Source organism: Heteronotia binoei, chromosome 20 (assembly GCF_032191835.1).
Source record: "Heteronotia binoei isolate CCM8104 ecotype False Entrance Well chromosome 20, APGP_CSIRO_Hbin_v1, whole genome shotgun sequence".
NCBI classification, from domain to species: Eukaryota; Metazoa; Chordata; class Lepidosauria; order Squamata; family Gekkonidae; genus Heteronotia; species Heteronotia binoei.
In genome coordinates, this window is record NC_083242.1 from 94534 (window position 1) to 121330 (window position 26797).

Genomic DNA, 26797 nt, shown 5'->3' on the forward strand with positions numbered 1-26797 from the left:
TAGCAGCCCATCTGCTTTGAGTACCAGCAAGCGACCATGGTTGTCTCTTCAGTGGCTGAACTCAAAGCACCCTTCTTTTGAGGAGTCAGCCAGCATGTGCAAAAAGGGCGCAGGGCCTGCCCGGGTGGGAGGAAAGCCAGACCCTGCTTGCAGAGGGCAGTTACAAGCCTCCCTCCACCCGGCTTGGCCTCTCTTCTAGGACCCACGGAGGGGAGGTGGGGCTGGAACCCAGGCAGCAAGAGGGTTTGCTGCGGGGGGCAAGGATTTCTGTCGCCTGTGGGGGGCTCTGCTCCACAAGCAGGGAGTTCTTGTATGGCAAATAAGGGAAGCCCTCCCCCGCGGCATGCAGGCCTTCAAGGCGGAGAGGAGCTCTTCCAGGCAGAATCGGGGCCTGTGCTTCCCCCCGCTGGAGGATGAGATCCTTGCTGACTTTGTCCTGCTGCTGTGGAACTCCAAGCCAGTGGCAAACTCTCTCCTCCAACGGCTGCTCCACTTCCGGGAGGCGCTTGAAAGAGGACAGCTGGGAAATACCCTCTGAGGGCCTCGGGGTCGCCAGGCCGGGCCAGGCACCCTTGCCAGGGTAAGTGCTGCTGCCATCCTGCTCTTTGATCCCAATCCAAGCCTGAAACGGGTCAGAAGCCAGTGCTGGGTTCATGCAGGCAGATGCACCCCCCCCACCCCGGCACACCTGCTTTTCCTGCAGTCTGTTGCTGCTCAGATCAGCAGACCTGATTCTCCCCTGGCAACAGCCACACTCTACCCATGATGCCACTCTTCATTTGCTGGCTGGGGGTTGTGTGTGTGTCGCTCTTTCCCTCTCCTGGCTGGTGCCCCAGAGGCCTCCTCCCCACCCCGGATCCCATTGCCCCTGCAACCCTCCTGGGCCCTGCAGCCAGCCCCCCTGCCCGCTGACTCCCTCCCGGCTTCACCCCCAGTCCCCCTGCTGTGGCTCTAGGAGAGGGGGGGGAGGGGGCAGAGCTGGGAGGAGCCTGAGCAGGGCTGGCCTTGTTGACCCCTGGCGGGGAGGCAGCTGCAGGGTCTTCACCTGCTCATTCACCTTGTCTTGCCATCTGCGGCTGGAGGGAGGAGCTGGATGAGAGCACAAAATCAAGTCCTCCAGGAGGGGGGAGAGCAGGCTGTGGGGGGAATAGCCACACCTTGGGGGGGCAATGGGGAGAGTTTGCAGACCTTTTGCCATCTGCCCAGGTCACACCTGCTAGCATTCCCTGGAGAAGAACGGGTGGAGTCCCCCTTGCAGAATTGCTCAGCCTCCCTCCCAGAAGCGGTGGGGGCAGGAAGAGAGGCCCTTACCTGGAAGTTCCCATTGTGAGAGGCATAGAGGGGCAGGAAGAAGGCTGCGGGGCTGGGGGTGCTTGCTAAGCAACACCTCTTGATCCTGGAGGGAGACAGAACAGCCAGTGCTTCCTGGGAGAGTGGAGCAGCAGCTGCTGCCACCCCTAGGATGGTGCGCCCCTCCCACGAATGCCCATGTGCCCGCATCCCGCTCGGGGAGGCTTCCCTCTCCAGGCCTTGCTCTGTGCTCACTGCCCCCGTGGGATGGCCTGGCAGGGGGTGGTCCACCCTGCTCAGCAGCAAGCGCTTGCAGCCCCTACCTTGAGTAAAAGCTGGTGAGAAGGAGCAGAAGCAGCAGGGCGCCCAGGCAGAGAGAGACTGAGGCAAAGGCAGCCAAGGATTCCTCTCGCTGCTGCTGCTGCTGCCGCCGCTGAGGTCCTGGGAGCAGAGAGAACGAAAGCATCCCTCTCAGGCAGTGGCTCAGGACAGCAGCCTCGGTGCCCCCGCCAGGCACAGGCTGCAGCAGGTCCCTGCCTCAGATGCAGCCCTCAGGCCCAGCCGGCTGAGCCCTTCTGTGTCCTCCATTGCCCTCCCTCCCAGCAAGCAGAGACCCCCAACCACCTCTGCCAACCTCTGCGTAGTGGCAGGCCCGGGGTGGGGTGGCCCGGAGGTACCAGCCTCTGGCATCGCCTGAAGGCTGGCAGTGTGGAGAGGGAGGGTCTTCTCCTTGCAGTGGGTGGGGGGTTGAGACAGGGCTACGAGGCGTCACCTGCCCAGGCTGCAGGAAATGAGCTGAATACCCAAAGGGGGGCAGGGGGTGCCTGGTGCTGAGGGGCATGTTTTGCCCACTGCCATTTGGCCGCCTGTGAGCAGACCTGGGGGGGTGCTCCACTCTGTGGCGGTGCTCCATTCGCTCCACTGGCTGACATAAGCATCGTTGCTGTCGGGGGTTTTGCAGCGCGCTCTGGCGATGTAGCTGGTGCCTGGAGTGAACTCAGAGGCATCTATTTCCATCCACGTCTCTCCGCTGACCACAGTCTTGGTCTCCGCTTGCTGCTCGTTCGCGGTTGGAGGACAAGGAGGCTGGGCTGAGGCCTGCCAGACACGGCCCATCCCCTCTTCCCCCCCCCCATCCTGGAGATCGAGGCGCTGGGCCTCCCGCCTCAGAGGCCGCCTGGGCAGATGCTGACTGGCTGCAGCCCCTTCCAGCCAGGCCTCTCCCAGCCGCTCCTTACCTCCCACGGGACCTGGGTGGCCCTCAACTGCAGCTGCCACTGCATGGCCCGCCAGATGACCACGTAGGCCTCTGGCATCTTCCACTCCATCAGGCACTTGCTGCCACTCATGTTGCTCTGGAAGTCGTAGGGCGGATCGCATTTGACTGGAAAGAGGACTGGTTGAGAAGAGGGTTTTCACGGAGGCTCAGAGAAACCCGGGTTCTCCTGGAGCACCAACGAAGGAGGAACCACGTAGGAGAATCTATTGGCTACTAGGCCCAACGGGAAGGAGGGCCCAAAAGGGCTGGCTAAACATTCAGGGGACCCACTTCCCCTCCCACCCCACAGTCAAGAGGCCAGCCAGCCTACTGAGTTGCTTCCTAAATTACGCTTGGTTTTTACGGTGTCTGTGTTGGCTATCTGCCAACTTGTGGGCTGCTTGGGGGCAAATGCGAAAAGGTGGCTTCTGCCATTTGGCAACCAAGAGCTACATTCGTGGGGCGGGGGGAGGCAGCCCAGGAGCTCAACAGCTTTGCCTTCCTTCCCTCCCTCCCTGGCCATGGCTGCTGCAGAGGACTCACTGTTCCGCATGGGCTCATAGGTCCAGGGAGGGTGGACAGCTTCCCCTCCCAAGGAGGCGTCGTGCAAGAAGACTTCGTAGCGGTCGTTCTCCTCGAACTCTCCCCGTCCCTCCGCAGAGCAGCGGAACTCATCCCCCCGCGTGTGGTTGGAGGGCGACAGCCAGCAGGTGAGGTCACTCAGCCTCTGCCTTGAGGTGCTGGAAGCAAGACGAGGAGGTTCCTTCTGCCCCTGCTGACTCACTCGGGGCCTCCCCCGAGGTCACAGCAAGCTGCCTCTGAGCACATGCAGAAAGAAGAGCCCTCAGCCTGCCCAGAACTACAGTGAAAGTAGGGCTGCCTGGAGGTTATGGGGGGAGGAACTTCACTGGGGTAGGATGCCACAGAACCCACCTCCCAAAGTGGCCATTTTCTGTCATTCCAGATCTCCAGCCACCACCTGGAGGATGGCAAGCCCGAGTGAGAGGCCCAGCCTCCCTGCCAGGGTGCAGCCTTCAGTCCAGAAGGAAGGGGGGCCTGCTCTGCACGTCACAATCCCAGCCTTGGAGAAGCCTGGTCTGTCTGTCTGTCTGTCTGCTGCAGGGCCTGGCAAAGCATGGCAAGTCAAGAGGTGGGAGGAGCCGAGGGAGCCAATGGTGAGGTGGGGAGATCTGCGCTTGTGAGCGAGTATGAAGCAGCTGTCTGGGGCTTCTGAAGACAGAGGGCTGCAGCAAGCAGGGGCTTTGTGGGCTGGAGGTGCGTGCCAATCCCCCAGCCAGGGGGATCTCACATGGGGAGGGGGGTGGAGCCGCAGCCCCTTTGCATGCCTGGGACACCCAAAATCCTGCCCCGCCCCTGGGACCCCCTACAATTCTCTGCAATTCATAAGCCTGCCTCGACTGAGGTGCCTCCCCACCCCCACCAGAAGCAAGCCCTGCATTTGCCAGACCCTCAAGTGACCGGCAGCTTCAGCAGCTGCCCCAGAAGCTCCTTCCGTGGGAAGCTGGACTTGGTCTAATCTGAGCCACAGATGCCCCCCTCTCTCTTATGTCCTCTGGGGCACAAGAAATGCCTTCTGCAGGCTGGCTGGCTGCCCCCCACCCCCATGACAGAAGCTCTGTGTCTGCACAAGCTGGCCTTACTCAGAGAAACGGAGGTAGAACGGTCCCTCTCCCCTGGTCTGATTCCGGTGCCATGTGCAGTCTACTCGACGGTCCTGAAACCCATAATTGTTCAGACACTGGAGGCTGCTGGAGGCGTCTGCAAGAAGGAGAGGTCAGGCCAGAGGAGTCTGTGGGAGCCTGCCCCCCATCTCAGACCCTGTGCCCAGGATCACACCCACAGGCCAGCTGCAAGGGGCTGGCTCAGACGGGGATTCGAGAGACAGGAACTGAGGGGGCTGGGATGAGTTCAGCTGCATCGGTTACTTAAAAGGGGCTTGGAGTGGGTGCCACACTCGGCCCCTGCCTGGTCTCCCTGTACATTTGCAAACAGACAAAGGACTGAAACGTCTTTAATAGAGATATGCATACAGAACACACAGAGCACAGTCACACTTTGCATTAAAACACCGTGACTAATTCGTATCATAACTAATCCGAACGAGAAACCAATGAAAGTAATATTTGGAAATCTTCAGATCTGGCTATTGTTCCAGAACCCCACTTGGCTGGCTTAGGAGATCAGGGCAGGGAAAAGAGAGTGAGGGATTTCTGATTCAAGAAAACTGACAGAGATGTTTTCCAATCAGCAAACCTACGCTGATCTTACAATTGTTTGCTTGCACCCTCAGAAGACTATCAGGACTGCAGAAAGCAGTTGGGGAGGGGGGCACAGGCCAGAGGCAAATGCTACTCCTCCCCCCCACCAGGCAATGCCTGCGATGTTACACAGCTGTGCGTGACTGTTTAGAGCATCACACCAGCAAGTCTTGCTTCACTCAATTCAAAGAAAAATAAGCATTAGTTGCAAAGACCTCAGAACTTCAGGACACGTCGTTCTGCACAGATGAAGAAAGGGAAAGGAAGAAAAGTTTCCAACAAAACAGAATGTCCCAGACCAGAGGGCTTTGCAGCTGGTTCTCCGTGAGGCACTGTCATGGTACAGAAAGCGCATCCCTTTCTGGTCGAAATGGGGGGGGGGGAGGTGGCCAATGGCATGTTCTTATTCCCAGGGGGCTTTGGCCAGCCTATCCACCTTCCGAGGTTGTCACATCCAGCCTGGAATCTGCTCTACAAATGAGATTTTTAGCATCCAGCAAATAGGAATATCTGACCTGGCTGAAATTAGCCAGGTTGCTCCCACAAGTGATGAGGCAAAATCCCTGAGAACAACACCATTCACAAGTCTTTGAGGCAAAAAGTGGCAGCTACAAATGTGCTTCTATCCTGTTGAAATGAACGAGGGTAGAAATGCTGCAAGTCCACCTGAATCGCTCAAGGGAACGGCTTGAAGAATAATAATAAGAAGATATTGGATTTATATCCCGCCCTCCACTCCGAAGAGTCTCAGAGCGGCTCACAATCTCCTTTCCCTTCCTCCCCCACAACAGACACCCTGTGAGGTAGATGAGGATATTGGATTTATATCCTGCCCTCCACTCCGAAGAGTCTCAGAGCGGCTCACAATCTCCTTTCCCTTCCTCCCCCACAACAGACACCCTGTGAGGTGGGTGGGGCTGGAGAGGGCTCTCACAGCAGCTGCCCTTTCAAGGATAACCTCTGCCAGAGCTATGGCTGACCCAAGGCCATTGCAGCAGGTGCAAGCCGGTTCTCCCAGATAAGAGTCCGCACACTTAACCACTACACCAAACTGGCTCTGCAAGGAAACCAAATTGAAGTTTTCCAGCAAATGCCTCCCCCCCACCCCCCAAGGCAAACTGCACCGCAGCAGGCTGCCCAGAACAGGGCTGAGTGCGTGTGGGTGTGCCTCTGAGGCTTTCTGGTTGCCAGCCTCCAGGTGGGGCCTGGAGTCCTGTTCTTACAACTGATCTGCACCAGAGGAAATTATCGTTTCAGAGGGTGGACTCTGTCCCTGCCCAGGTTCCCAGGGGTTCTTTGTGCTGGGCGGGTGGGGGTAGTTCTCCCCTCCCTGCCTACCTGTTCTCCTCCGCTGTCTCTCTGCAGCCAGGAACAGCAGCTGCAGCAGCAGGCAGGTTGCCCGGAGCGGGTTGCCCGTCTTCCCCATCCTCCAGGAGCCTGGAAGTCAAAGGCATTTCCAGAGCTATGGGCTGCCGTCTGCCTGCCATGTGGTGGGGACCCCCTGCATTGCCGGGCTGTGCCTCGTGCACATCTGCAGCCCCCCCTCCTGCAGGTTCATGGCTCGGTGGTCTCCAACAGGGAGCTCAGCACCCTGTCATGGTCACAGCTGACTTCTGTATGGAACGAAGCGGCTGCAAAGGCCAGCTAGAATCGCCTCCTCTGTGCTGCCCAGAGGAGTCGGCGGCAGGGGCTGAGGGGAGGGCCCCCTTTCTGCCCTCTCCCCCTTTCAGTTTTCAGGAGAAGAAATGAGGCAAGAAAATAACAGAACAGGAAGGTCCCTTCAGGCCATTCCCCAAGCTCTGGCCTGAACACGTGGGGCATTGGGGGGAGCCGGCTGGCTCTTGCCTACCCCTTGAGGGAGGGGAGGGTCATCCTTCCCATGAAATGCCTTCCAGAGCCCCCCTCCCCTCCCCTCCCTGGGGGTGCAGCTGGACCAGGATGGGGAGGCCAACGCAGCAACACTGGCACCTCCCACTGCTGGGGGGGTCGTGGGGGCCAGTCGCTCTCTCTCAGCCAGCCTTGCCTACCTCGCAGGATAGTTGTGAGGATAAAATGAGGGGGGAGATGATGCCAGCTGCTCAGAGTCCCTTTCAGAGGAAAGGAGTCGTCGAAATGCTATAAAGGCACAAGTCAGCATCTTGGGGGAACTGCTTTCGTCCATGCGGCTCCTTCTTTCTGAGGTGTGCTTGTTGGGCCACAGGTACGTTGTTCAAAAAGTGGGGGAGCATCAGAAATATGACTTTGACTGGCCCATCAGAATTGGGGCAGTCCCAGATTCCCCCTGGGGAACAGAGAGGCTTGGCCTGGGGTGTGGCTGCCCTCCTTCCTGCTAGAGAAGTGGGGAGCAGAGGCTTGTGGCCCCTGCCGATGGCTCCCAGAGGACTTGCCCCCAATTCCCCCCCCCCCAGGCCCCAGCATTGCTCTGTACCTCTGCAGCTTACGGGGGGGGGGGGGACTCAGCTGGCATCATGAAAGGTACCCCCCCTTGCTGACTGCTGTCTTGCTTACCAAAGGCCAGCCTGACCGGGCTGGGGGGGTGAGCAGCTCTGTGGCCCCTCTGGGCCAACTCTCTGCTGCCCCAACCCACCCCGTGCCAGCTGCTTGGCTCCCAATCCCCCCCACCCCACCCCTTGCTGCCCAGCCCGGCGTCCTTACTGTGCAGGCTGCTGCCCTCCTGTCCCGGGGCAACTCCAGCAACGCTGTGGGGGGGGGGGTCTCTGTCCCTCTGTCCTTTGGCGGCTCAGAAAGTGCCTGCAGCGGCGGGGCTGGGGTGGGTGGCTGCCCCGGGAGACACTGGTGTGGTGGGGAGCCTGGGCGCGGCCCCAGGGGGACGGGAGGGAGGCAGCCCCCCCCTGCGTGTCAGATGAGTGAGGAGGAGGAAGAAGAAGCCGCAGATAAGAACCGAGGCTGCTGCTGTTGCTGGGGGGGGGGGCGCCTCGGAGGCAGCGCCTTTTGCACCACCCCTGACCTACAAACGCTTCCTTCCCGGGGGGGGGGGAGGAGAGGGGAGGGGGGCGTCTTCTGGGCTCCCTCCCCAATCAGAGCAGGAGCGCGGCGGGGGGGGGAGGCTCCTGAGATCATGGCCCCCTAAGGGGGCAGTCAATGGGAGCCCTGGACCTCCCCCCCCCTCCATGAGGGTCTCCTGGAGCCTCCCCTGAAGGGGGCCGGGCCCACATTCCCCAGGAGGAAGGGGGGCACTTCCCACGCCAGCCCCCCCCCCACGGGACTCCTTCTTCTTCTGCCAGTCCGGGGGGGGGGGGCGAGGGAGGGACCCTTGCCTCCCCCCCAAGGGAGTTCTCTCCTCCCCAGCCGGCAGCCACGCCCTCCCCGGCCCGCCCTGCAGGGGGCGCCACCGCCACCCTCTCTGTCGCTCCGGCCGGCTGCAGGGAGGGAGGCACGTGGAGGGCTAGCCGCCTGGAGGAGCCTCGGGGCCACCACCCACCAGGACCCGTAAGAAGCCCCTCCCTCCCCCCAGGCAGGCAGGCAGGCAGCACAGAAGGCGCCAGGAGCAAGGGTGTGATAAGCACAATTCAACTCCAAAGGGAGTTCTGGCCATCAGATTGAAAGGGACCACACACCTTTTTAAATGCCTTCCTTCCATAGGGAATAATGAAGGGCAGGGGCACCTTCTTTTGGGGCTCATAGAATTGGACCCCCTAGTCCAATTCTTTTGAAACTTGGGGGGTATTTTGGGGAGAGGCACTGGATGCCATACTGAAAATTCGGTGCCTCTAACTAAAATAGCAGCCCCACTAGAACCCCAGATACCCGCAGATCAATTCTCCATTATTTCGTATGGGAATAAGTCTCCCTAGGGAATAATGGAGTTCCCAACAGACATTTCCCTCCCCTCCCCCCGCTTTCTGATGACCCTGAAGCGGGGGGAGGGCCTCCAAAGCAGGGGATCCCCTGCCCCCACCTGGGGATTGGCAACCCCACCCCCCCACCCCGTCTAGCCCTGCCTCTTGCCAGCAGCCCCTTCGCCAGCCCCCCCCCCCGCCCCTGGGCTCTTATGGCAGGCTTCTTTCTCCAGGTGCGCCCCTCCCTCCAGGCAAGAAGGCCCCTCCTCGCTGCCCTCCCTTGGCTCCCATGGACAGACGGAGGCGGAGGCAGCTGGTGGAAGAGAGGCAAGGGGGCTGTTTATTCTGTGGGGGGGGGGCTCCTGCCCCCTAGCTGTGCTGGGCTGGGGGGAGGCGGGCAGCCACCCACTGCTTGACGTAGCTGGGCAGGGAGGTGGCGGCCTCCCCCTGGAGCTCCCAGTCGCCGGGGGGGCTGCCACAGTCCGAGTCCACGAAGCCACTGTCCAGCGTGTCCAGGTCGAGGCCCTCCCCCGGGTCTCCGGGAGAAAGGGGCTTGCAGCAGAGGTGGCGGGCAGAGGGCGGGGAGGAGGTGCTCAGGGGGCTGCCATGGTGATGCTGCTGCAGCTGGGCCAAGCGGGCCTCTGGATGCCAGGGCCCGGAGGAGGAGGAGGAGAAGGCAGAGTCCTCCCGGCAGTCGCTGGGTGGTGGAGGAGGAGGAGGCGGCGGCAGCAGGCTCTCCTCCTCCTCCTCCTCCTCCTCCACGTGGCTGCTGTCCCCAGGCAGGCAATGGTAGTCCTCGGGTTGCAGGCCGCAGGCATCTGCCAGGGTGACGGTGTGGATGGAGAGGAGGTGGGCGTAGGCCTGCTCCAGCGCAGATCTGGGACTCTCCTCGGCGAAGGCTGGCAGGGAGGCAGCAGTCTGCCCTGGGTCGGCTGTAGCGAGAAGGGGCTTGGGCCTCATCCTGAAGACTTCCGGCAGGGCCGTGCAACTCTCCTCCTCGGAGGCATCCAGGGGGGCTCTGGCGCTGGAGGTGCCCACCCACTTCTGCAGAGGGGGGGAGGGAGAGGATGGGCCCAGGGAGGGGCGGGTGATGCAAGACCTGCTCCTCCATCGATACCCAAATGGGCTCCAAGGGTCTCTACCCCACCCCACCCCAGCATTTCATGGCTGAGGCTGCGTTTCCTTTCCAGAGGGGGCCCTCTGAGCTGGCTGGTGGTGGCAGTCGTAAGGAGGGGGATCCTTGCCTCACCTCCGCCTCCCCAGGCTCCCCCTAATGCTGCACGGAAGCAGGAGTGCGGCTGAAGTCACGGAAAAGGCCCCAGGTGAGGTGCCAGTGGGGAGAGCTGCCTAGTCAGTTGCCTCTCTCTCCTGGGGAGGCTTTTGTGCTGCCTGGAATGGCAGACCATCCCCACAGGAGCCCCCCACCATCCCCAGCATCAAGGGAAGTGCTTTCAGGGAGCCCTCCTAATGGGGCCACTTCCCTTAGGTGACCCTGCGACCCTTTTCTCCCTCGCTCTGGAGTGCAGTGCCTAGTTCTCTGGGGCAGCCTCTTCCCTCCTTCAGCCCCCCTGGCAATAGAGACAGAGCTCCTGGGGGGGCATATTTGCAAAGGTTTTCCCAACCCCCCTCCCCTCCCGCAGCTTCCTGCCCTATGAACAGCCCTCTCCCTCCCTCTCTGGAAGGGGCAGGGCCACGCCAACCCTCATCGCTTGCCCCCTCCCCTCCCCAGCTGGTACCTTGAAGTCTCCGTTGTGGACCAGGTAGAGGGTCTGGAAATAGGGGGCAGGGCTGGGGACGAGCTGCTCCAGCTTCTGCCATGGTCTGCAAGTGGGAAAATGGCGGGGGGGGGGTTCCTTTCAGGAAGGGCTGGGCTGCCGACCCTCCCCCCCCCAGCCTGCTGACAAGCTCAAGCCAGCTCCTGGGGGTGAGGGGGGGGGGGACACGGGCTGGCAGAGGGCCTAGTTGGAAGGCAGGCCGAAATTGCTCCAGCCAGAGTCTGGGGGGGCTGCTCCCCTTCTTCCCTCCCCTCCCCCCCCCCCCCGCTCACCTGGAATGCCTGCACAGGAAGGCCAGAAGGGTGATCGTGAGACTGAAGGCGAGGAGTGGCGTCAGCACCACCCAGGCAGCGGCAGCGGGGGCTCCTGCGGTGCCTGAGGAAGGGAGGGAGGAGGGGTGGAGTGGGGCCCTGCTGGGCTGGGCTTGGCTGCTGCAGGAGGCCTTTCTTTGGGCAGCCCCGGCCCGGGGGGGGGGGCACTTACCCCTGGGCGGCGTCTGGAGGCTGCAGGCAGGACTCCAGTCACTCCAGGTGCCCTTGTAGTGGGAGTGGTCCCTCAGACCGGCGCGCACCTCCAGCACGTACTCCACGCCCCCCTCCAGCTCCTGGGCTGACAGCCACAGAGTCGGGGTGTCCTGCAAGACCGGCTTCAGGGCCTGGACGAGGGAGAGGCAGGGGGGGAGGGGGTTCAAGGGCAGGCCTTGGTGGGGGGAGGGGAGGGGAGGGGAGCGGCAGGAGCTGTCCTCTGGGGCCGGGAAATGCAGCTTGTGAGGCTCAGGACTTCAAGGCAGCAGTGTCCAGTGGGCGGATCTTGCTGAGAGGCTGCTGGGGTCAAGGGCCAGGCGGGTTGTGGGGCCTGGCATGAGGGATGCTGCCATTTGGCACTGGTTTGGTGCTGGCGAGGGGGGGGGGTCTCTCTGGGGCTTTGATGGCGAGGAGAGGTGTGCTTCCCCACGCAGGCAGAGGGGTGGGTCAGCCAGAAGCCCCATTGGCCCATAGGGGAGCCCATTGCTCCCTGCCCCCCACGACTACTCACCCCTGCGGCCATGCCTCCCCCCTCCGGGTGCCAGGGGCGTCCCTTCAGCCTGTAGCGCAGCTGGTATTGCAGCTCCCCGTGGAGGTAGTCGTAGGCTGTGTAGCCGCTCTCCCAGGAGACGTTGTAGCCACCCGGGTAGGCAGTGGCTGTCACTTTGGCAGGGGGCTGAGTCTTAACTGGGGAGGGGGCAGAGCAGAGAGTCAAGGCCCAGAAGAGACAGAGCCTCCAAAGGGGGGCTGCAGAGAGAACCGGAGGCTGTGGGGAGGGGTGGGTGAGACATAACTGCAGCATCTTCACCAGCAGCATGGAGGCTGAGTGCAGCAATGCTGAGAGTGGAGAGCCCCCCCCCCCGCAACTGCTCCAGGAGGGCTTGGGACGCACAGCTGTTTCTGGGTGCTCCTCTCTCCCTCACTGGAATGCTCCCCCCGCACACGTACTGTTTTCGTGGCACTGGAAGGGCCCGCATTCCTGCTGAATGGCAGGGCCTCCGTCTGTGAGTGTCGTCATCGTCACAGCGAAGGTGTCGCCAAAGATACACGGGGGCTTCTGCTCTGAGGTCCAGGTGTAGCGTGTGTGGCTGGCAGTACTGAAGGTGGGCAGGAAGGCACAGGGGCCCCCGTGGCCACAGTCCCTGGGGAAATGTAAGAGGTCTCTGGGCACATTGGCAGCCCAGCAGCCCTGCAGCAAAGAGGATGGGCAGAAGAAGGCACGTGTTTCCCTGGAAGAAACCCCTGGGGTGGGGGGGGGCAGTAGCCAGAGAGGGCCTCCAGTGGCCTCTTCCTCAGGCAGATCAGAAGGCCCCCCCCCCCGCAACCCAGCAGAGCATGACAGACATCTGCTCCCAGCAGTGCAAGGAGTCGTCCCTCCTCGTGCTGCCACTCCCTCCCTGGGTGCTTCAGGGAGGAGCTCAGTGGAGGGAGGGGAGGTCTCCCGGGGGGGGGGGGCAGAGGGGAGGGGAGCCACTGGGCCAGAGAGGCAGGGTGAAGGGCCTGCCCAGGGTGATACTGCCTCTGCCCTCCAAAGAAAGGGACGTGGGGGGCACCAGAGATAGGCCCAGGCTCTTTCCTCCCTCTCTTTGCTGGCACCTACCACCAGCCAGTTAGATTGTGCAGCTTCCCTCCAGGGGGGGCACCCCCAGGGCCAGTGTCCCATATGCAGGTCAGCGTCTGGATATAGTCTGCAAAACACCTGAGATTCTGGCAAGCTGAGTCTGGATGGAGAGAAAGAGCAGTCCTATCAGGATGTGCCTGGAGGAGGGAATTGGCCTTCACCAGTGCCGTCAAGAACAACCGGGTGGCCAGAAGAAGGCGGCAACTGGGAATCCTGGGGCAGCCAGTCCCACGAAGGGAGGGGCCTCCTTCAGGATAGAAAATGCTGGGGGGAGGGGGAGTCAGACTCCTCATGTGCAGCAGAAAACTGATTTTATTTCAACCCATTGGTTTTGGTCCGACCTTCTGGGGCGCCAGAAAAGAACTCTGCCCCATGCATCCAAAGGCAACAGACCCCAAACACCCAGCCTCGCCAGCTCCAGGAGACCCTTGTTGAAAGCAGCACTGGAGCCATGTGCCTTCGCACTGCTGAGGGAAGAGGGCAGAGGGCGAGGGAGGAACACTTGTGCCTTGCCAGTCGCCAAAGCGGCAGCCGCCAAGATATCCACGCCCCCCCTCCCGTGTTTGGGGCAGGCTGACGTTTCGATGGCTAGGGGGGCTCTCCTACCAGTCCGAGGTTAGGGCGGGGGGGGGGAGAGGAGAGCAGAAAGTTGGCAGAATCCTGGAGCTGGAAGGGACCCTCGAGGCCATCTAGTCCAACCCCCTGCTCATTGCAGGATCAGCTGAAGCATCACCCCCCCCCCCCGCGCAAGCGTTGCTGGATTCCACTGGATAGGAGAGCGCGACTGGCAAAGCAGACGAGGGGGGGTCCTGGTCTGGGAGGCAGGGCCTGCAGTTGCCCCCCCCCGCCAGCCCCCCAAGCCAGGAGAGCGCGCGAGAGACCTACCGCCTTGGCCGCGCTGAAGGCACAGCAGCAGCAGCAGCACCAGAAGGGCCTGGGCCCGCATCCTCCTCCTCCTCCTCCTCCTCGGGCTGGCTGGCTGCCCTGCAAGACAAGGCCCGGGGGGGGGGGGGGGGTCAGCGGGGGGGGGGGTGCAGCCGCCTGGCCTTGCCCTCGGGGGAACTGCGCGAGAGACCTGCTGCTGCTCGGGCGCCGGGTGTGTGGGAGGGGGATTTTGGGAGCACTTTCGGCAGCGCGCAGAGGCCCCCGCCCGGAAGGGGACAGCCAAAGTCTGCCACGGGCGGCAGCAGGAAGCGCGCCCCCAAGGGGCAGCCCCAGCAGCAGCAGCAGCCAAGCCCCCCCCCCCCCTCCAGAAGAGCCTTCGTGCTCCTCTGGAGCTTCCAGGGGCCGGGAAAGAAGGCAGCCAGGCAAGCGGGGGGGGGGGCGCCAGAGACTCCAACAGCAGCAGCTCCCCCCCCCCCCCGGGGCAGGAGCCTGGCCGAGCCAGGGGAGAAGAAGCCAACCCCCCCCCCCCGTCGCCGCCGCCGGTGGAGTGGATCGGAACGTCCTTCTGGCGCATTTGGATGGCCGCCTCCCGTTTGTGCCGGGAGTTCCCGGGGGCACCAAGTGCTTCCTCGCATCAACCCCGCCAGCCCTTCCGCAGCCTCTAGGCCCCCGCTCTGTTTTCGTGCAGCCCCACTGGCTCTCTGGCCCTCCCAGAAGGCGGCGGCGGCAGCACCCCCCCCCCCCCCGCTGCCTCCATTCTGCTGCAGGCGCCGTGCCCTGCTGCGACTCTCCTTTCTGGGGGACCCCCCCCCGTCCCGCCCCCAGGCCAAGCCTTCTGAAGGGGCCCCGCAGCAACAGGGGCAGGGGGCAGCTGCCCCCACCCCTAGCAGGCGGAACAGCTGCCCTGGGCAGGGGGAGGGCGCGTCCCAGCAAACCCGCGGAGCTGTCAGGCGAGGGGGGGGGGGAGCATTAAAGACCGTCGCAGCTTTGGTGGCTGAAAAGCAGCTCTTCCTCTCCACATCATTTATTAGACACATTAGCCTATTTTTGCTTCATTATTCTCTAATTTTGCAATATAGTTTTATATTTCTTGTCTTTCTTACGCCACTGCTTGCTCTGTAGGCCACTCTGAGTCTCAGCAACAGAAGCGGACTTCGTGAAGGGAAGGGAAGGGAAGGGAAGGTCCTCTGTGCAAGCACCAGTCGTTTCCGACTCTGGGCTGACCTTGCTTTCATGTTTTCACGGCAGACTTTTGACGGGGTGGTTTGCCATTGCCTTCCCCAGTCATCCACACTTTCCCCCCAGCAAGCTTTTACCGACCTCGGAAGGAGGGAAGGCTGAGTCAACCTCGAGCTGACTACCTGAACCCAGCTTTCACCGGATTGAACTCAGGTCATGAGCAGAGCTTAGGACTGCAGCTTTCCCACCAGGACGCTTCCCAGGAAAGGACTGAACTTGTGCAGAATCATAACGGAAGGCACAAAATGCCTCAAGAAACGTGCAGCTGCCAAACGGGACAATTTTATGCTGGCAAAAAATAAAAAAACTCCATGTCTGAGAAAAACTGTATCCAAGAGAGAGGACTTGGTTTTTGTAGCCAGGATGCCTGACCTTTAATGCTTTTTCATAACAAGCTTGGTACAGACAACAAACGTTGAGTCTTCTCTTTGCAAAATGCAACTTGACAGTCTGGAAAACCTTTTCGTAAAACACCCCCCCCACACACACACACCTCATAATCCATCCTGCCAGGTCTGGTTTGCCCACCTCTAGGGAAGGTCCCAGAGCACTTGCGCATACCTGAGTGCTCCCAATTCAAGCTAAAAGGTTTGTTCTGTGTTTTACAACCCCTCCCCCCCATGCAGAGGGCCCAGGAAAGTTGTTTCCTGTGAGCCCCCGGACCTTCCTCCTGCACTGACTGCAGCCAGAGCCTTGGGGGAGAGGGCTGCTCCCCTCCTCTCAAGCAGGGACAGGCCAAGGCCCCCCTCCCCAGCCACCCCCCCCAGCACAAAGGCCAGACCTGCTTGCTGAGGGGAGCTCCCCCCCCCCCATGGCCAGGCCTCCAGCAGTCTGGTCCCAAGGGCTTCCCCACCCCCCAGCGAGGGTCCCATTTTGCCTGGCAGGCTCTCCCCCCGACTTACAGGAATTGGCCCTCCTGAAGGCAGCCGGGAACTCCTTCTCTGATGAGTAAGAGGCAGCCCGACCTCACCACTCTGGGCAGCTGACGTCACCCCCTCCTGTTCTTGCTGTACAGGCAAAGGATGTGGTGAGGCCGGGAGGCGCCAGAGCTGAGGCACCTCAAGACTGACAACCCCCCCCCCTCCCAACACCTTCCCTGCCCCCCCATGCCAAAGGAGGAGGGGGATGTCCAGTTCTGGCTCCTTCACAGCCAGGCAAGTGCCCGGCGCTCCCCCCGCCACGGGCTAACTGAGAGATGAAACCTCTGGCTAAATCAACACCCTGAGGCCAATGGCCACCATCGTGGGGGGAAGGAGATTAGATTTCTACCCTGCCCTCCACTGGGCATCTCAGAGTGGCTCACAATCTCCTTCCCTTCCTCTCCCCACAACAGACAGACCCCCTGTGAGGCAGGTGGGGCTGAGAGCTCGGAGAGCACTGTGGCTGACCCAAGGTCACCCAGATGGCTGCATGCAGAAGAGGATGAGCAGGGAATCATAGAGTTGGAAGGGACCTCCAGGGTCATCTAGTCCAATCCCCTCCACAATACAAGAAACTCACAAACATCTCCCCCTAAATTCACAGCATCTCCATTGCTGTCAGATGGCCATCTAGCCTCTGTTTCAAAACCTCCAAGGAAAGGGAGCCCACCACCTCCCAAGGAGGAAGCCTGTTCCACTGAGGAATCACTCTAATGGTCAGGAAGTTCTCCTAATGTTGAGCCGGAATCTCTTTTGATTTAATTTCAACCCACTGGTTCTGGTCCTACCTTCCGGGGCCACAGAAAACAATTCCACACCATCCTCTATATGACAGCCGTTCAAATACTTGAAGATGGGGATCCTATCACCTCTCAGCTGCCTCCTCTCCAGGCTAAACATCCCCAGCTCCTTCAACCTTTCCTCATAGGACTTGGTCTCCAGACCCCTCACCATCTTCGCCGCCCTCCTCTGGACTCTGAGGATGTGCTGGGTTCCCTTCTCCCCGCAACATCTACAGGTTCTTCTTCACCACCTGAGGTGTTCTCTTTCCCCAGGTAAGCTCCTGGGCACTTTGCCAAGCTGCTCTCCAGCTGCACCTTCACAGGGGGAGGGGGTGGGCTGAAAGGTCCTCAGAAGTCTAGGCTGACTGCTTGTTTCCCAGCCTCTGGGAAGTGCCAGAGGCCTGATTCAAACCACACTCTTGTTTCTACAGTGAAAACACTTCCTGTGACTCTTTGACAGAGCCGGGAGGGGGCACGTCTGGCCAGCCACGAAGCAGAATCTGCTGTCCCCAGAGGGCAGCCAGACCCCTGGTCAGGAGAGGAAGAGGGCGTCTGTCTCCGTCCCAGGCTGACCTGAAGCCCCAGGATTCCTCTCACTGTCAAGCCCCAGGGAGCCCCCTCCCCTCCCAATGGGAGCTCCTTTGAACTGCAGAAGCCCCAGAGAATGCCCTCCGCTCTCCCCCTCCCCACCGCTGGAGCCACAGACCCTCCTCCCCCCCCCCACCCTGGGCTGAGTCTTGTTGGAAGCAGGTCTCTTGGCACCAGCAGAGTAAGGGCACAGCAGCCAGACTGCCTGGATAAATATTTTTAATGTTGCAAAGAAAGAGTGGCAGAGGGACATGGTGGGGCACTCCTCCTCCGTGTCCCAGAGGAGGTGGAAAGAGCAGCTCCTGCCAGGCGTCTGGCAGGGCAGAGGGAGGGCCAAGTACTGGCCAGCCTCCTCCTCCTCTGAACCACCCCCACAGCTGTCCATGGGGCAGGAGGCAGCGGCAGGGCCCATGGCACAGACTGGAAGAGGCTCCCATACCATGAACGCCCCAGCTGGTGGGGCAAAGGGACAGGCTGCCTCCTTCCCCCTTCGTGCCCCACTTCCAGGTTCCGAAGCTGTTTGCCAAGGGAAGACCCAGCAGCCGGCTGAGCGCAAAGGGCCCTTGAGCACACCACCTCATGCTCTGTCCGGCTCCAGTCACAAAGGGGCCACGGGCACCTGGGGCGGGAAGCATCCTGTCTGCTGCCTGGCACCCTCTTGGCCACAATCCTCCCCCTCCTCCTCTTCCAGCAGGCAGCGGCTGAAGGCCCAGGGCAGGGGCTCTCTCTCCGCCTCTGGAGGGCCTTCTTTGGGAGCGCTCCCAGAGGCCGCAAGGAGGGGCAGGTTGTCGGGGGAGCCTGTGCCCAGACTTCTGGGGTCCTGGGAGGCTGGCCGGAAGGGCCGGTAGCCAGGCAGGTAAGCCTCCCCTGTGGCCGGAGTGTTCCAGGAGGCGGCTCCATCTTGCTGGAGAGGGCAGAACGGGGCTGCTGCTTTGTGGCTCAGAGGCCAGCTGGGAAAGTCCTGCTGGGGGCCCCACGGCTGGTGGGAGGGGGCTGTGGGCCAGCCCCCCAGGCTGCTGAAGCTCTTGTAGCAGGAAGGCGGGGGGGCCTGGGGGTCTGCAGGGGGAGGGGGAGAGAGAAGCCGTTTGTATTGGGAGGAGGAAAAGGACTGGCCGTCGTCGCCTCCTCGGTGCTCCTCAGGGGCTGGGCTTGGTGCCTGGGAAGAGGTGGCAATGACGGTGTTCTGACAGCCCGATTCAGAAGACCCCCCCAGGCTCTTCCTTGACATCTCGCCAAGCAAACTGAGGCTGCCCAGTGCTGGTTGTGGAACCCCGGCTGGAGGCAGAGGCTCTTCCCCAACAGGCTTGGGGTTCTCAGCCTCTTCCCTGCAGTCCCCGCCCCCCAGGAGATCCACAAAGAGGTCCACTAAGGCATCATGGTGGCGAGGGACACTGCGGTCCTCTTCCTCCTCCTCCATCTGGGTGCTGGGGCCGGCTGCAGGGCTGCAGATGGTCAGAGAGGGCTCCACAGGAGGGACTTCCGGGGTGAGGACGGCCTCCCATTTCCCCCAGGGAACCATCTGGGCCTCCTTGTCTGGTCGGCCCAGGGAAGCCATCCCGTCTTTAGGCAGAGAACCCATGAAGCTCCTGTTTGGGGGAGAAAGACAAAATCCCATTATGGAATGCCCTGGCCCAGCCAAAACCGGAACATGGCCTTCTGCTCCCGCCCTCAGCTGCCCAGTGGAAAGCCTAGTGGGCCGAGACCAACTCCCCCCGCCCCGGAAGGGGGACAAAAGAAGGGGGCTCCTTGCCAGACATACGGCTACCTTTCCAAGAGATCCGGTGATGTGGCACAGAGAGGCGCCTTCCTTTCCTCCCCCGGGAGCATCTGCCATGGGACTGGACACTGGAAGAGGCAGAAAGGGCGGGTCAGGCCCAGCAGCCCCACCCAACGGCGGCCCCCAGGGAGTCGGCCTGCCTGTCGGCCTGCAGGGGGCGTTCCTACCGGCTTCCTCCCCAGGTCGTCCACAATCTTGGGGCTGGGGATCTGGTCCCAATAGTGGCGCTTCAGCCTGCAAGGGAAGCACAAGCCGCTCAGCGTCCTCTCCACTGCCTGCCCTCCGCGGCTCACAGGCGGAAGCGGGGAAAAACAGGGCACTTGGGAGGGGCAGCTTGTGCCTGGGGAATAGGGGCTGAGGGAAAACCACCCTGCTGCAGCAGCGGGGAGGGGAGGCAAGCCTGCAGGGGCTGGCGGAAAAGCACACTGGGGAACGGGGGCTGGGGCAAAAGCACACTGGGGAACGGGGGCTGGGGGAAAAGCACACTGGGGAACGGGGGCTGGGGGGAAAAGAAGCCCGCAGGGGCTGGGGGAAAAGCACACTGGGGAACAGGGGCTGGGGGAAAAGCACCCTGCTGCAGCAGAGGGGAGGTGATGCAAGCCAAGCTCAAAAGGCCATGGGCTCTGCGGCAGCCCCCACCAGGTAACAGCCAGAGGGAGGCAAGGCCAAGAGAGGCACGTCTGCAGGGAGGGGAAGAGGCCAGGCCAGGGAGCAGGGCATCAGGAGGCTGGCAGGCAGGCAGGATGCCATGCCAAGAGCTCATTCCTCACACAGAATCCTGGGGGCTTCTCACACTGGGCCTTCAGGAGGCCACAGCTCCAGTCTGGGAAGCAGACAGCTCCGTGGGTGAAGAGGCTCCTTCTTGCCTTCCCCGCTGGAACTGCTTCCTGCACTGGCCAGGGGCCGAAGAGGGCCAGCCCCGTGTTGCAGAGGTCGGGGGGGGGGGCGTTGTCCAGACCCTGCTGCCATCCGCTTGGGGCAGGCAGGCCAGCCGGCCGGCCTCTTACCTGGCAAAGCAGCAGTAACAGGTGGAAACCAGCACCAGCACCAGGAAGCAGACCAAGAGAACAAACTGCCAGAGCTGGTCTCCAGGTTCCGGCTCGAAATCTGGAAAAGAACCAATTCCGTGTCGAGAAGGATGCGCAAACGGAGGCACCGGCTGAACGGAGCCCTGCTGGATCAGAAGCCCATTGGCCCTGCTTCCTGTCTCACGCAATGGCCTCTTCCGCAACAATTTCATGAAGTGCCCTCAAGTTCCAGCATTATGGGAGAGTGAGAGAAAGCTCCCTCTGTCTGCTTCCCACCCCCCAACCGCCCATGTAGAATTCTATACATTTTTCCCTTTAGCTGTCTTTTTTCTAGACTGAAAAAACCTGCACTCTCCAGCTTTTTCCCACACAGGAAGGTGTTCCAACTCTTTAACCATCTGTTGTACTTTTCCAGGTCTGCAATATCCTTTTTGAGATGTGGTGACCAGAACTGCATGCTGTACTCCAAACATGGGCACACTGTGGCTCTCCACTAGCGCATTACGAGATTGGTAGCTTTATTCTCAATTCCTCTTACAGTTTGGAGCCCAGACTGCGTGTTGTCTGTGGGGAATCAATTAAAAAGGGTGGAGTAGGGGGCAGGATCAAGTGCAGTTTAATCACTGATTATACAGTGCTGTGACATGTTTCACCACATTGGAGAGCAAACAAAGGATACGGGCCCAGGGCTCCCTCTGAGGGCAACCTGCATTTTGGCAGAAAGGACAGACCCTGCAAGGTGGCGCCACTGCTCCAAAACCTCTTGCCCGCCAGAAGATGGCTGTTCATGGACTGGTGTTTCCCAGGCTCCACCCTAGATAGCTTTAATTGCTTCCCCTGAGTTGCTTTGCTCTGCTGTGGCCACTTCTGTTGCTGTACTGACTTGTGCTGGTGGTGACTGTTATGCTGTAAATGATTGCTTTGCTGCTGTTGTTTTTGTGCTGAGAGTGCAATTGGATTTTTTAAACACGAATGAAGGACTGATTGAGACTACTCAAGACCTGTAGGTCAGAGGAGGAAAGTCATACTGTGCTGGAACGCCGTAAACTGATTTCCCGTACAGCATCTTGCTTTTAAGGGGTTTTAAGGGGTAATGTTTTTATCGTGCAATAATTGGTTTTATTTATGGTTTTATTATGGTCTCTCATGTTGTAACTCATCCTGAGCCTGTTTGTGGAAAGGGCGGGATAGACATTAAACTGATATTTGAATGAATAAATTACTCTAGTAAAGATCCTTGTCATGCCACATGACACCAAGCCCTCTCTTTTCCTAACCCTGGTCTCTCCCCCAGCTGCACCTTCCCAAGGAAGCCAATTTTCACTCCATGCATCTCCCTGATTACTTCTCCCAGTTCCTTCAGTGGAAAGCTGCTTCCAGCCTCACTGTCTCCCTGATTGCTTCTCCCAGTTCCTTCTGTGGAAAGCTGCTTCCAGCCTCACTGCCTGAAGTGCCTGTCTCTGAGTTTCCTCCTCAATGCTTCTCCTGCCTCAACGGCCATCCTGGCTTCAGGGAACATCCCACAAGGAAAATCAGTCTCGTGGCACCTTCAAGCATCGCAGAAGGACTGTGACCCGACACAGTCCCTGGCTCAGCTAACCTCTGGCCACAAAAAGTGCCCAGGGCAGCTGCAGTGCCCCTTCAGCCAGAGAGCCCGCACTCACCGTTGCGCCAACTGCAGGGGCTGCTCCAATCACTCCAGAGGCTTCTCCACTCCTTGAGCTGATATCGTATCCTGGCGGTGTAGTTTTTTCCTGCCAAGAGCCGGTCCGTGTGGAGCTCATAGCGATCCGTGCGCTCTGCGAGATCTATGTGGCCCTGGGAAGAAGGAAGCATTGTGGGATATTTGCAGGCTGTGCAGTTTCACACCTGCCCCTAAGAAGACCAGGACCCCTCCAGCAACCCGCGACTTCCAAGTGGCAGCAGCCTCCCCCAAGAGGGCAGCAAGGCTCCCATCAATGTGGAGAATTCTCCCATTTGTCACTCAGCCCGGAGAGAAGAGAAGGCCCCTCATCAAGGGTCGGGGGGCACAGGCCGCACTGGGAAGGAAGAAGCTCTCACCACTGGGGCCCCCTAAGAATCTGCACTGAAACCAGGGCCCCAGCAAAGAGCCCAAGTGATTCAGCAAGCACTCCTGAGTAGGGGAGGGATGGTGGCTCAGTGGTAGAGCATCTGCTGGGAAGCAGAAGGTCCCAAGTTCAATCCCCGGCATCTCCAACTAAAAAGGGTCCAGGCAAGTAGGTGTGAGAAATCTCAGCTTGAGACCCTGGAGAAAGAGCCGCTGCCAGTCTGAGTAGACAATACTGACTTTGATGGACCGAGGGTCTGATTCAGTATAAGGCAGCTTCATATATATGTTCATATGTCTACTCAGAATCAGGTATAGGGGGGGGCGGCAATTCCCAGGAATGCGTTCTTAGCATTGTACTACTGGATGGGCTACGTGCAGAGCAGACGTACCTTGGGCCCTTCCAGACCCCTCCTGACCAGGTCAACAGAACGGAAAACCCACCAACTGGCAGCACGTCAGCCCTCCCCACCCTGCCTCATCAAGAGCTCAGCAGACAGCCCCTCCCCCTGTTTGTTGGAGAAGAGAGCTCCCCATTAGCACTCGCTGCAACAGCAAACCAAGAAGCAGCCACAGAATCTGCATCTTCAGAGGTTGCTGGAAACAGAAAGGTTCCCAGAGCATCTGGCTGGAGACAAAAAGCTGGCCCAGATGGAACCCCCCCCCAAACCCCCCCCCCCCCCAACAACCCTGATCTGGCAAGACATTTTGTGAGGCCTTGGGATTTTGCACATCTTGTGCACTGGAGGCAAGATACTTGTGGACCTCTGATTCAGGGAAGCAAAGTCTTTGCCTCTGTTGGAGACTTACACAAAGGGAAGCAGATGGTGAAGACAGGGACCCAAATTCCCAGGGGAGGGGAGAGAAAGAGATGAGGCAAGCGGGCCACCTACCGGTTGCTTTTCCCCATCAGCTGAGATCTGGATTTCATACTTTACTGGTGAGGGAAACAGACTGGAGCTGTCTTCCCAGGTCAGTGTAAATGACTTCTTCGCCTGGCTCTTGGTAACAGCGAGGTTTGTGGGAGCCCGGGGCTTCACTGCTTTCAGGGGAGAAACAGCAGCGGAGCACTGAGAAAAGGAGACATGAGAAGCAGAGAGCAGGACAAGCCCTGCGAGTGGTGGGGGGTGGGCTTCAGGACCCAAGGAAGAAGCCCCCTGGCTGGCCTTCTCACAGCCACTAGTGCTGAGGGGGAGACCTTACGGGTTCTCCCTTCCCTCCAGTTCCTCTGTGGACCTCCAGCAGAGACCCCTCCCCAACCACAGCCTGTTTCTTTGCACTTCAGACCATCCCACAAAGCCCAAACTGTGCCTTACCAATATCACCAAGGTAAACGGAACTGTTCTTGGATTGGTTCGTCTTGGTTACCAGCGAGAAACAGTACGTCACCCCAACAAAAATGGTCTCATTAATGATGCAAACGCAGCTAGCTGAGGCAGATTCGGGGAGTCTCCTGTTCTCGAGGACACACTCCAGCTGGCTGGAAAGATGGGAGAGGTGCCTCCTTAGCAGGCTGGCTCACACTCAGCCTTGGACAGAAGACAGCCCCAGTCGGAGGGGAGGGGACCCCGCCCCAAGTTCTGACCACCGCCCTTCACGCCACACAGGAAGTCTCCTTTCAAAAGCAGCCCCCACCTATCCTGCACAATCGGCACAGTCAGAACTCTTTTAGACTCCCCATTCTTTGCAGTCAGGGGCATGGGAATCTGCAGAGACATTTTGTACAGGAGTCCTCGCCTAGCTTATTGACACGCACAGATCTGAACTCGTTGCTCCTGGGGGATGGTGGGGGAGTCAAACTTTCTGGCTTTTACACAGGATTGGGAGACTGGGCTGCCCACCTCCACGCCCCCCAGCCCTTATTCAACCACACAGCACAACCCTTCAAGTAGGCTCCTAGACTGACCCCAAGGAGAAGGAAGCCAGGGCTGAGAATATCCCCCCTCCTGGCTGAAGCCACCCTCCCCAGCCCCCTCGTGACCCCCTTCAGCAGGACCCGAAGCCTTGCCACAGACTTACCTGCCATCATCATTCCTACCGCGCAGCTGGAACTCCCTGCCACAGTCAGTTGTGTTTGTCACATCCCAGTGGCAGACCACCTGCGTGGCATAGTCTGTGTAGCACTGCAGGTCAGGAACCTCTGGAGGCCCAACTAGGAGGGAAGAGGAGAGGCTGCTGCAGGGAGAGTGGAGAGCGGGCGCCTGGCCCCTCATGGCCCTCCCCACCGCCCAGGCAGGCGGGCAGCAGGACAACAGTGGGGCAGGCAGCAAGAGTCGTCTTGTGCTCTGCAGCACGAGTCCTTCCTATGGGATTGCAAGCGCCTGAAGAGATCTGTGCATGTTTAGCGGCGCAATTACTTTGATGGCGGGAGGGAGGAGAGCTGAATGCGCTTGGGAAGAGGCCACAGTGGCTCAATGGCTGAAGCATGCAGAAGGTCCCAGGTTCAGTCCCCAGGATGTGGGAAAGACCCTGAGAGTCGCTGGCAGTCTCTCCTGGGCAGACAATCCTGACTTGTTTGGACTGGACATCTGATCCAGAAAAGGCACCACCAGCTTCTAGGCATTTCATCTGCCCATTTAAAAGGAATGCACAAATTCTGGTTCCGGTGGTCAGCAGCAGTAAATGTGCATGACTGACTGATCAGCGGGAGGGAGGGAAGGCATAAAGGATGGGCTTCCCCAAAGGAACCGAGATCAGGACATGGTAAAGGGATGCTTATGCTACAAGCAATGAGTTGAACGGGGGTGACAGGGGAGGGTGGTGGTGGGGAGATTCTTCAGCTGATTTGCCAATGCAAAATCCAAGGCAGGAAAACAAGGGGGCCGCCAGCACCTCCTCCTCCTCCTCCTCCCGCTGCTGTGGGTTTCGTTGCAGGATTTCCGTGGGAAGGCTGGCTCTGTGGGGCTGCAGCCAGCTGCCCACAACAGAGGAAGGAGAAGGGACCCTTTGGCAGACAATTCCTGCCTTGAGAAGCCACTCGTCTAGGAGGACAGAATGCACTTCACCATGGAAATCCACCTCGTCTTTAGAAACGCTCAGTGCTTGGCCACTCGGCGCAGCAAGAGCAGAGCCAAGCGATTCTCCCTTGCTGAGCGGGTGGATGTTTCCACAGGGCTGCAGTTTGGGGCCCTGCTTCTTGCTGCAGGTGGCTTTTGTTCTACCGCATCATTTTCTAACTTCTGTCCAAAAGCTTTTGCATTTCTGGTGCCAGACTTCTCTTACTGCACTGTTTGCTCACTTTCCAGTCCAACCGCACTGCAACCTTTGCCGCTGTACATGGACTCCCTGATCCTTTTTGCCGTTAGGGATCTGATCTGCCAGGATCTTTGGTCGCCCCTTTACTTGGGGCAGAGAGGAGAGGTGCCTGTTGCAGCTTTTATGCGGTGAAAACCGATTCAGATATTTGTCCCCTGCCTTTCTCCCCATAAGGGGCCCGAAGAGGCTTCCCATCATCCCCTCCCTCCCGTTCACCTGCACAGCAACCCTTCGAGGTAGGTCAGGTGCAGAGAGCTTCCACAGCAGAGCGAGGAAGCTGAGCCTGACCCGCTAACCCTAAGAGGCCCACAACACTGCCTTCTTCACATTTTTCACGGCTACACAATTCAGTGGAAAACCCTAGCCAGGGGCTCCCGCTGCCCCATTGGTGCAGCCCATTTTGCCAAAGGCACCCAGGAGGTTCCAGTGAAGAGAGACACGTCAAGCCCACAATTCTGGCCACCACACGGCAACAGCTGGCCCTGCAGCTGCATCTCGAGGGGGGAGACACTGCCACAAACCAGGTGTGGGGAAAGGATGACCCACAAGACAGAAAGCGCTGAAATCCAATGGCACGACGATGGCTGGATTCCTCCTAAAGAAGTGGGTCAGCAGATGAGGCCCCCACTCAGCAGGCCCAGCCCAGCTCTCTCTCTCTCTCTCTCTCTCTGCCCTGGAAGGAGAGCGCAGCCACTCACTTCCCTTTTCATCTGCCCAGATATGTGAAATAACTTCTTTCTGCGAAGCAACCTCTTGGAGAAGAGGCACCGCCTTCCTGCCAGGAGATTAAAGAGCCCCCCCCTCACCCTAAAGGCTCAGACCTCCTCCGACAGCCAAAGCCACACCTATGCCGCTCCCTCCCCAGCACAGACTGCAGTTTGGCCACTGCCCCCCCCCCCCGCCGCCGTGGCTTCCATGGAGCTGCAAGGGCCGGAACTCAGCATCAGAGATGTGGGTATTCAGGCGGGGGGGGGGGGGGACCAGGCCAAGGAGCATTTGTGCTCCTCCCAAGTCTGCCTTTCTCATTTGGGCTGAAAGGCTGGGGTGAGAGGGTGGAGGTGGGCCCCAGGGTCAGGCCTTTAGAACTGACCAGAAATGCAGCAGCCGGAAGAGCAGCCAGGCCCCCTAAGTACCCACGAAGACTGTGCGGGGTCCTGGTGGTGGGCCACGGCAGCCTCAGCCAGAGCCGGCTAGTCCCTGGGAGTCCCCCCCCCCCCGCACTCCCGGGCCTTTGCGGGCCATTTTCTAGAGCAGGAGCGGCCAAGCTCGCTTAACATAAGAGCCACGAGGCATAAACATCAGCTGTTTGAGAGCAGGCAGGCAGGCAGGCAAGAAGGGAGGGAGTGGAAAGAAAGTAACTTTAACTTTAGATGCCTTCTGCAAGCCGCCAGCTGGCTTGGCGGAGTGATTGCAAAGGACGGAAGCCTGCTCCAAGCCAGCCAAGCCCCAGAGACCCCCCACCCCCACCCCCGCTGGGCTTCCCGGGAGGGGAGGGGAGCTTACCGGGCGCGGGGAGGGGGCGGCAGCAGCAGCAGAAGGAGGAGGCGAGGAGGAGGCCGAGCGGGGCAGCCCGCCTGTCTGGGGGCATCGCGAGAGCCCCCCTTCTGCGGCCAGGCGGCGGCGTCTTCTGCGGGGGCGGGGGGGAGAGGCCGCCACAGGCAGCCGGCGGGGGGCTTCCCCAAGACCCCCCCAAGGGGGCCTGACCTGG

At 60.3% G+C, this 26797-nt stretch overlaps 2 protein-coding genes across 2 annotated transcripts in view; both read right to left on the reverse strand.

Moving 5' to 3' along the window:
- PDPK1 (3-phosphoinositide dependent protein kinase 1) overlaps positions 1-26797 on the reverse strand; it is a 60451-nt gene that overhangs the window by 23931 nt on the left and 9723 nt on the right. The gene's annotated exons all lie outside the window — the stretch shown is intronic.
- Positions 161-26677, reverse strand: LOC132588569 (uncharacterized). The gene is given in 26 exon segments (XM_060261000.1): positions 161-622; positions 1312-1396; positions 1614-1731; positions 2169-2346; positions 2529-2674; positions 3092-3288; positions 6166-6264; positions 9037-9266; positions 9390-9671; positions 10364-10448; positions 10675-10777; positions 10886-11057; positions 11438-11613; positions 11875-12068; positions 12527-12647; positions 13433-13531; positions 17303-17594; positions 17596-18547; positions 18727-18806; positions 18906-18972; positions 19746-19845; positions 21431-21574; positions 22724-22904; positions 23203-23314; positions 23854-23986; positions 26593-26677. Coding segments are annotated over 26 exon segments (4893 nt in total).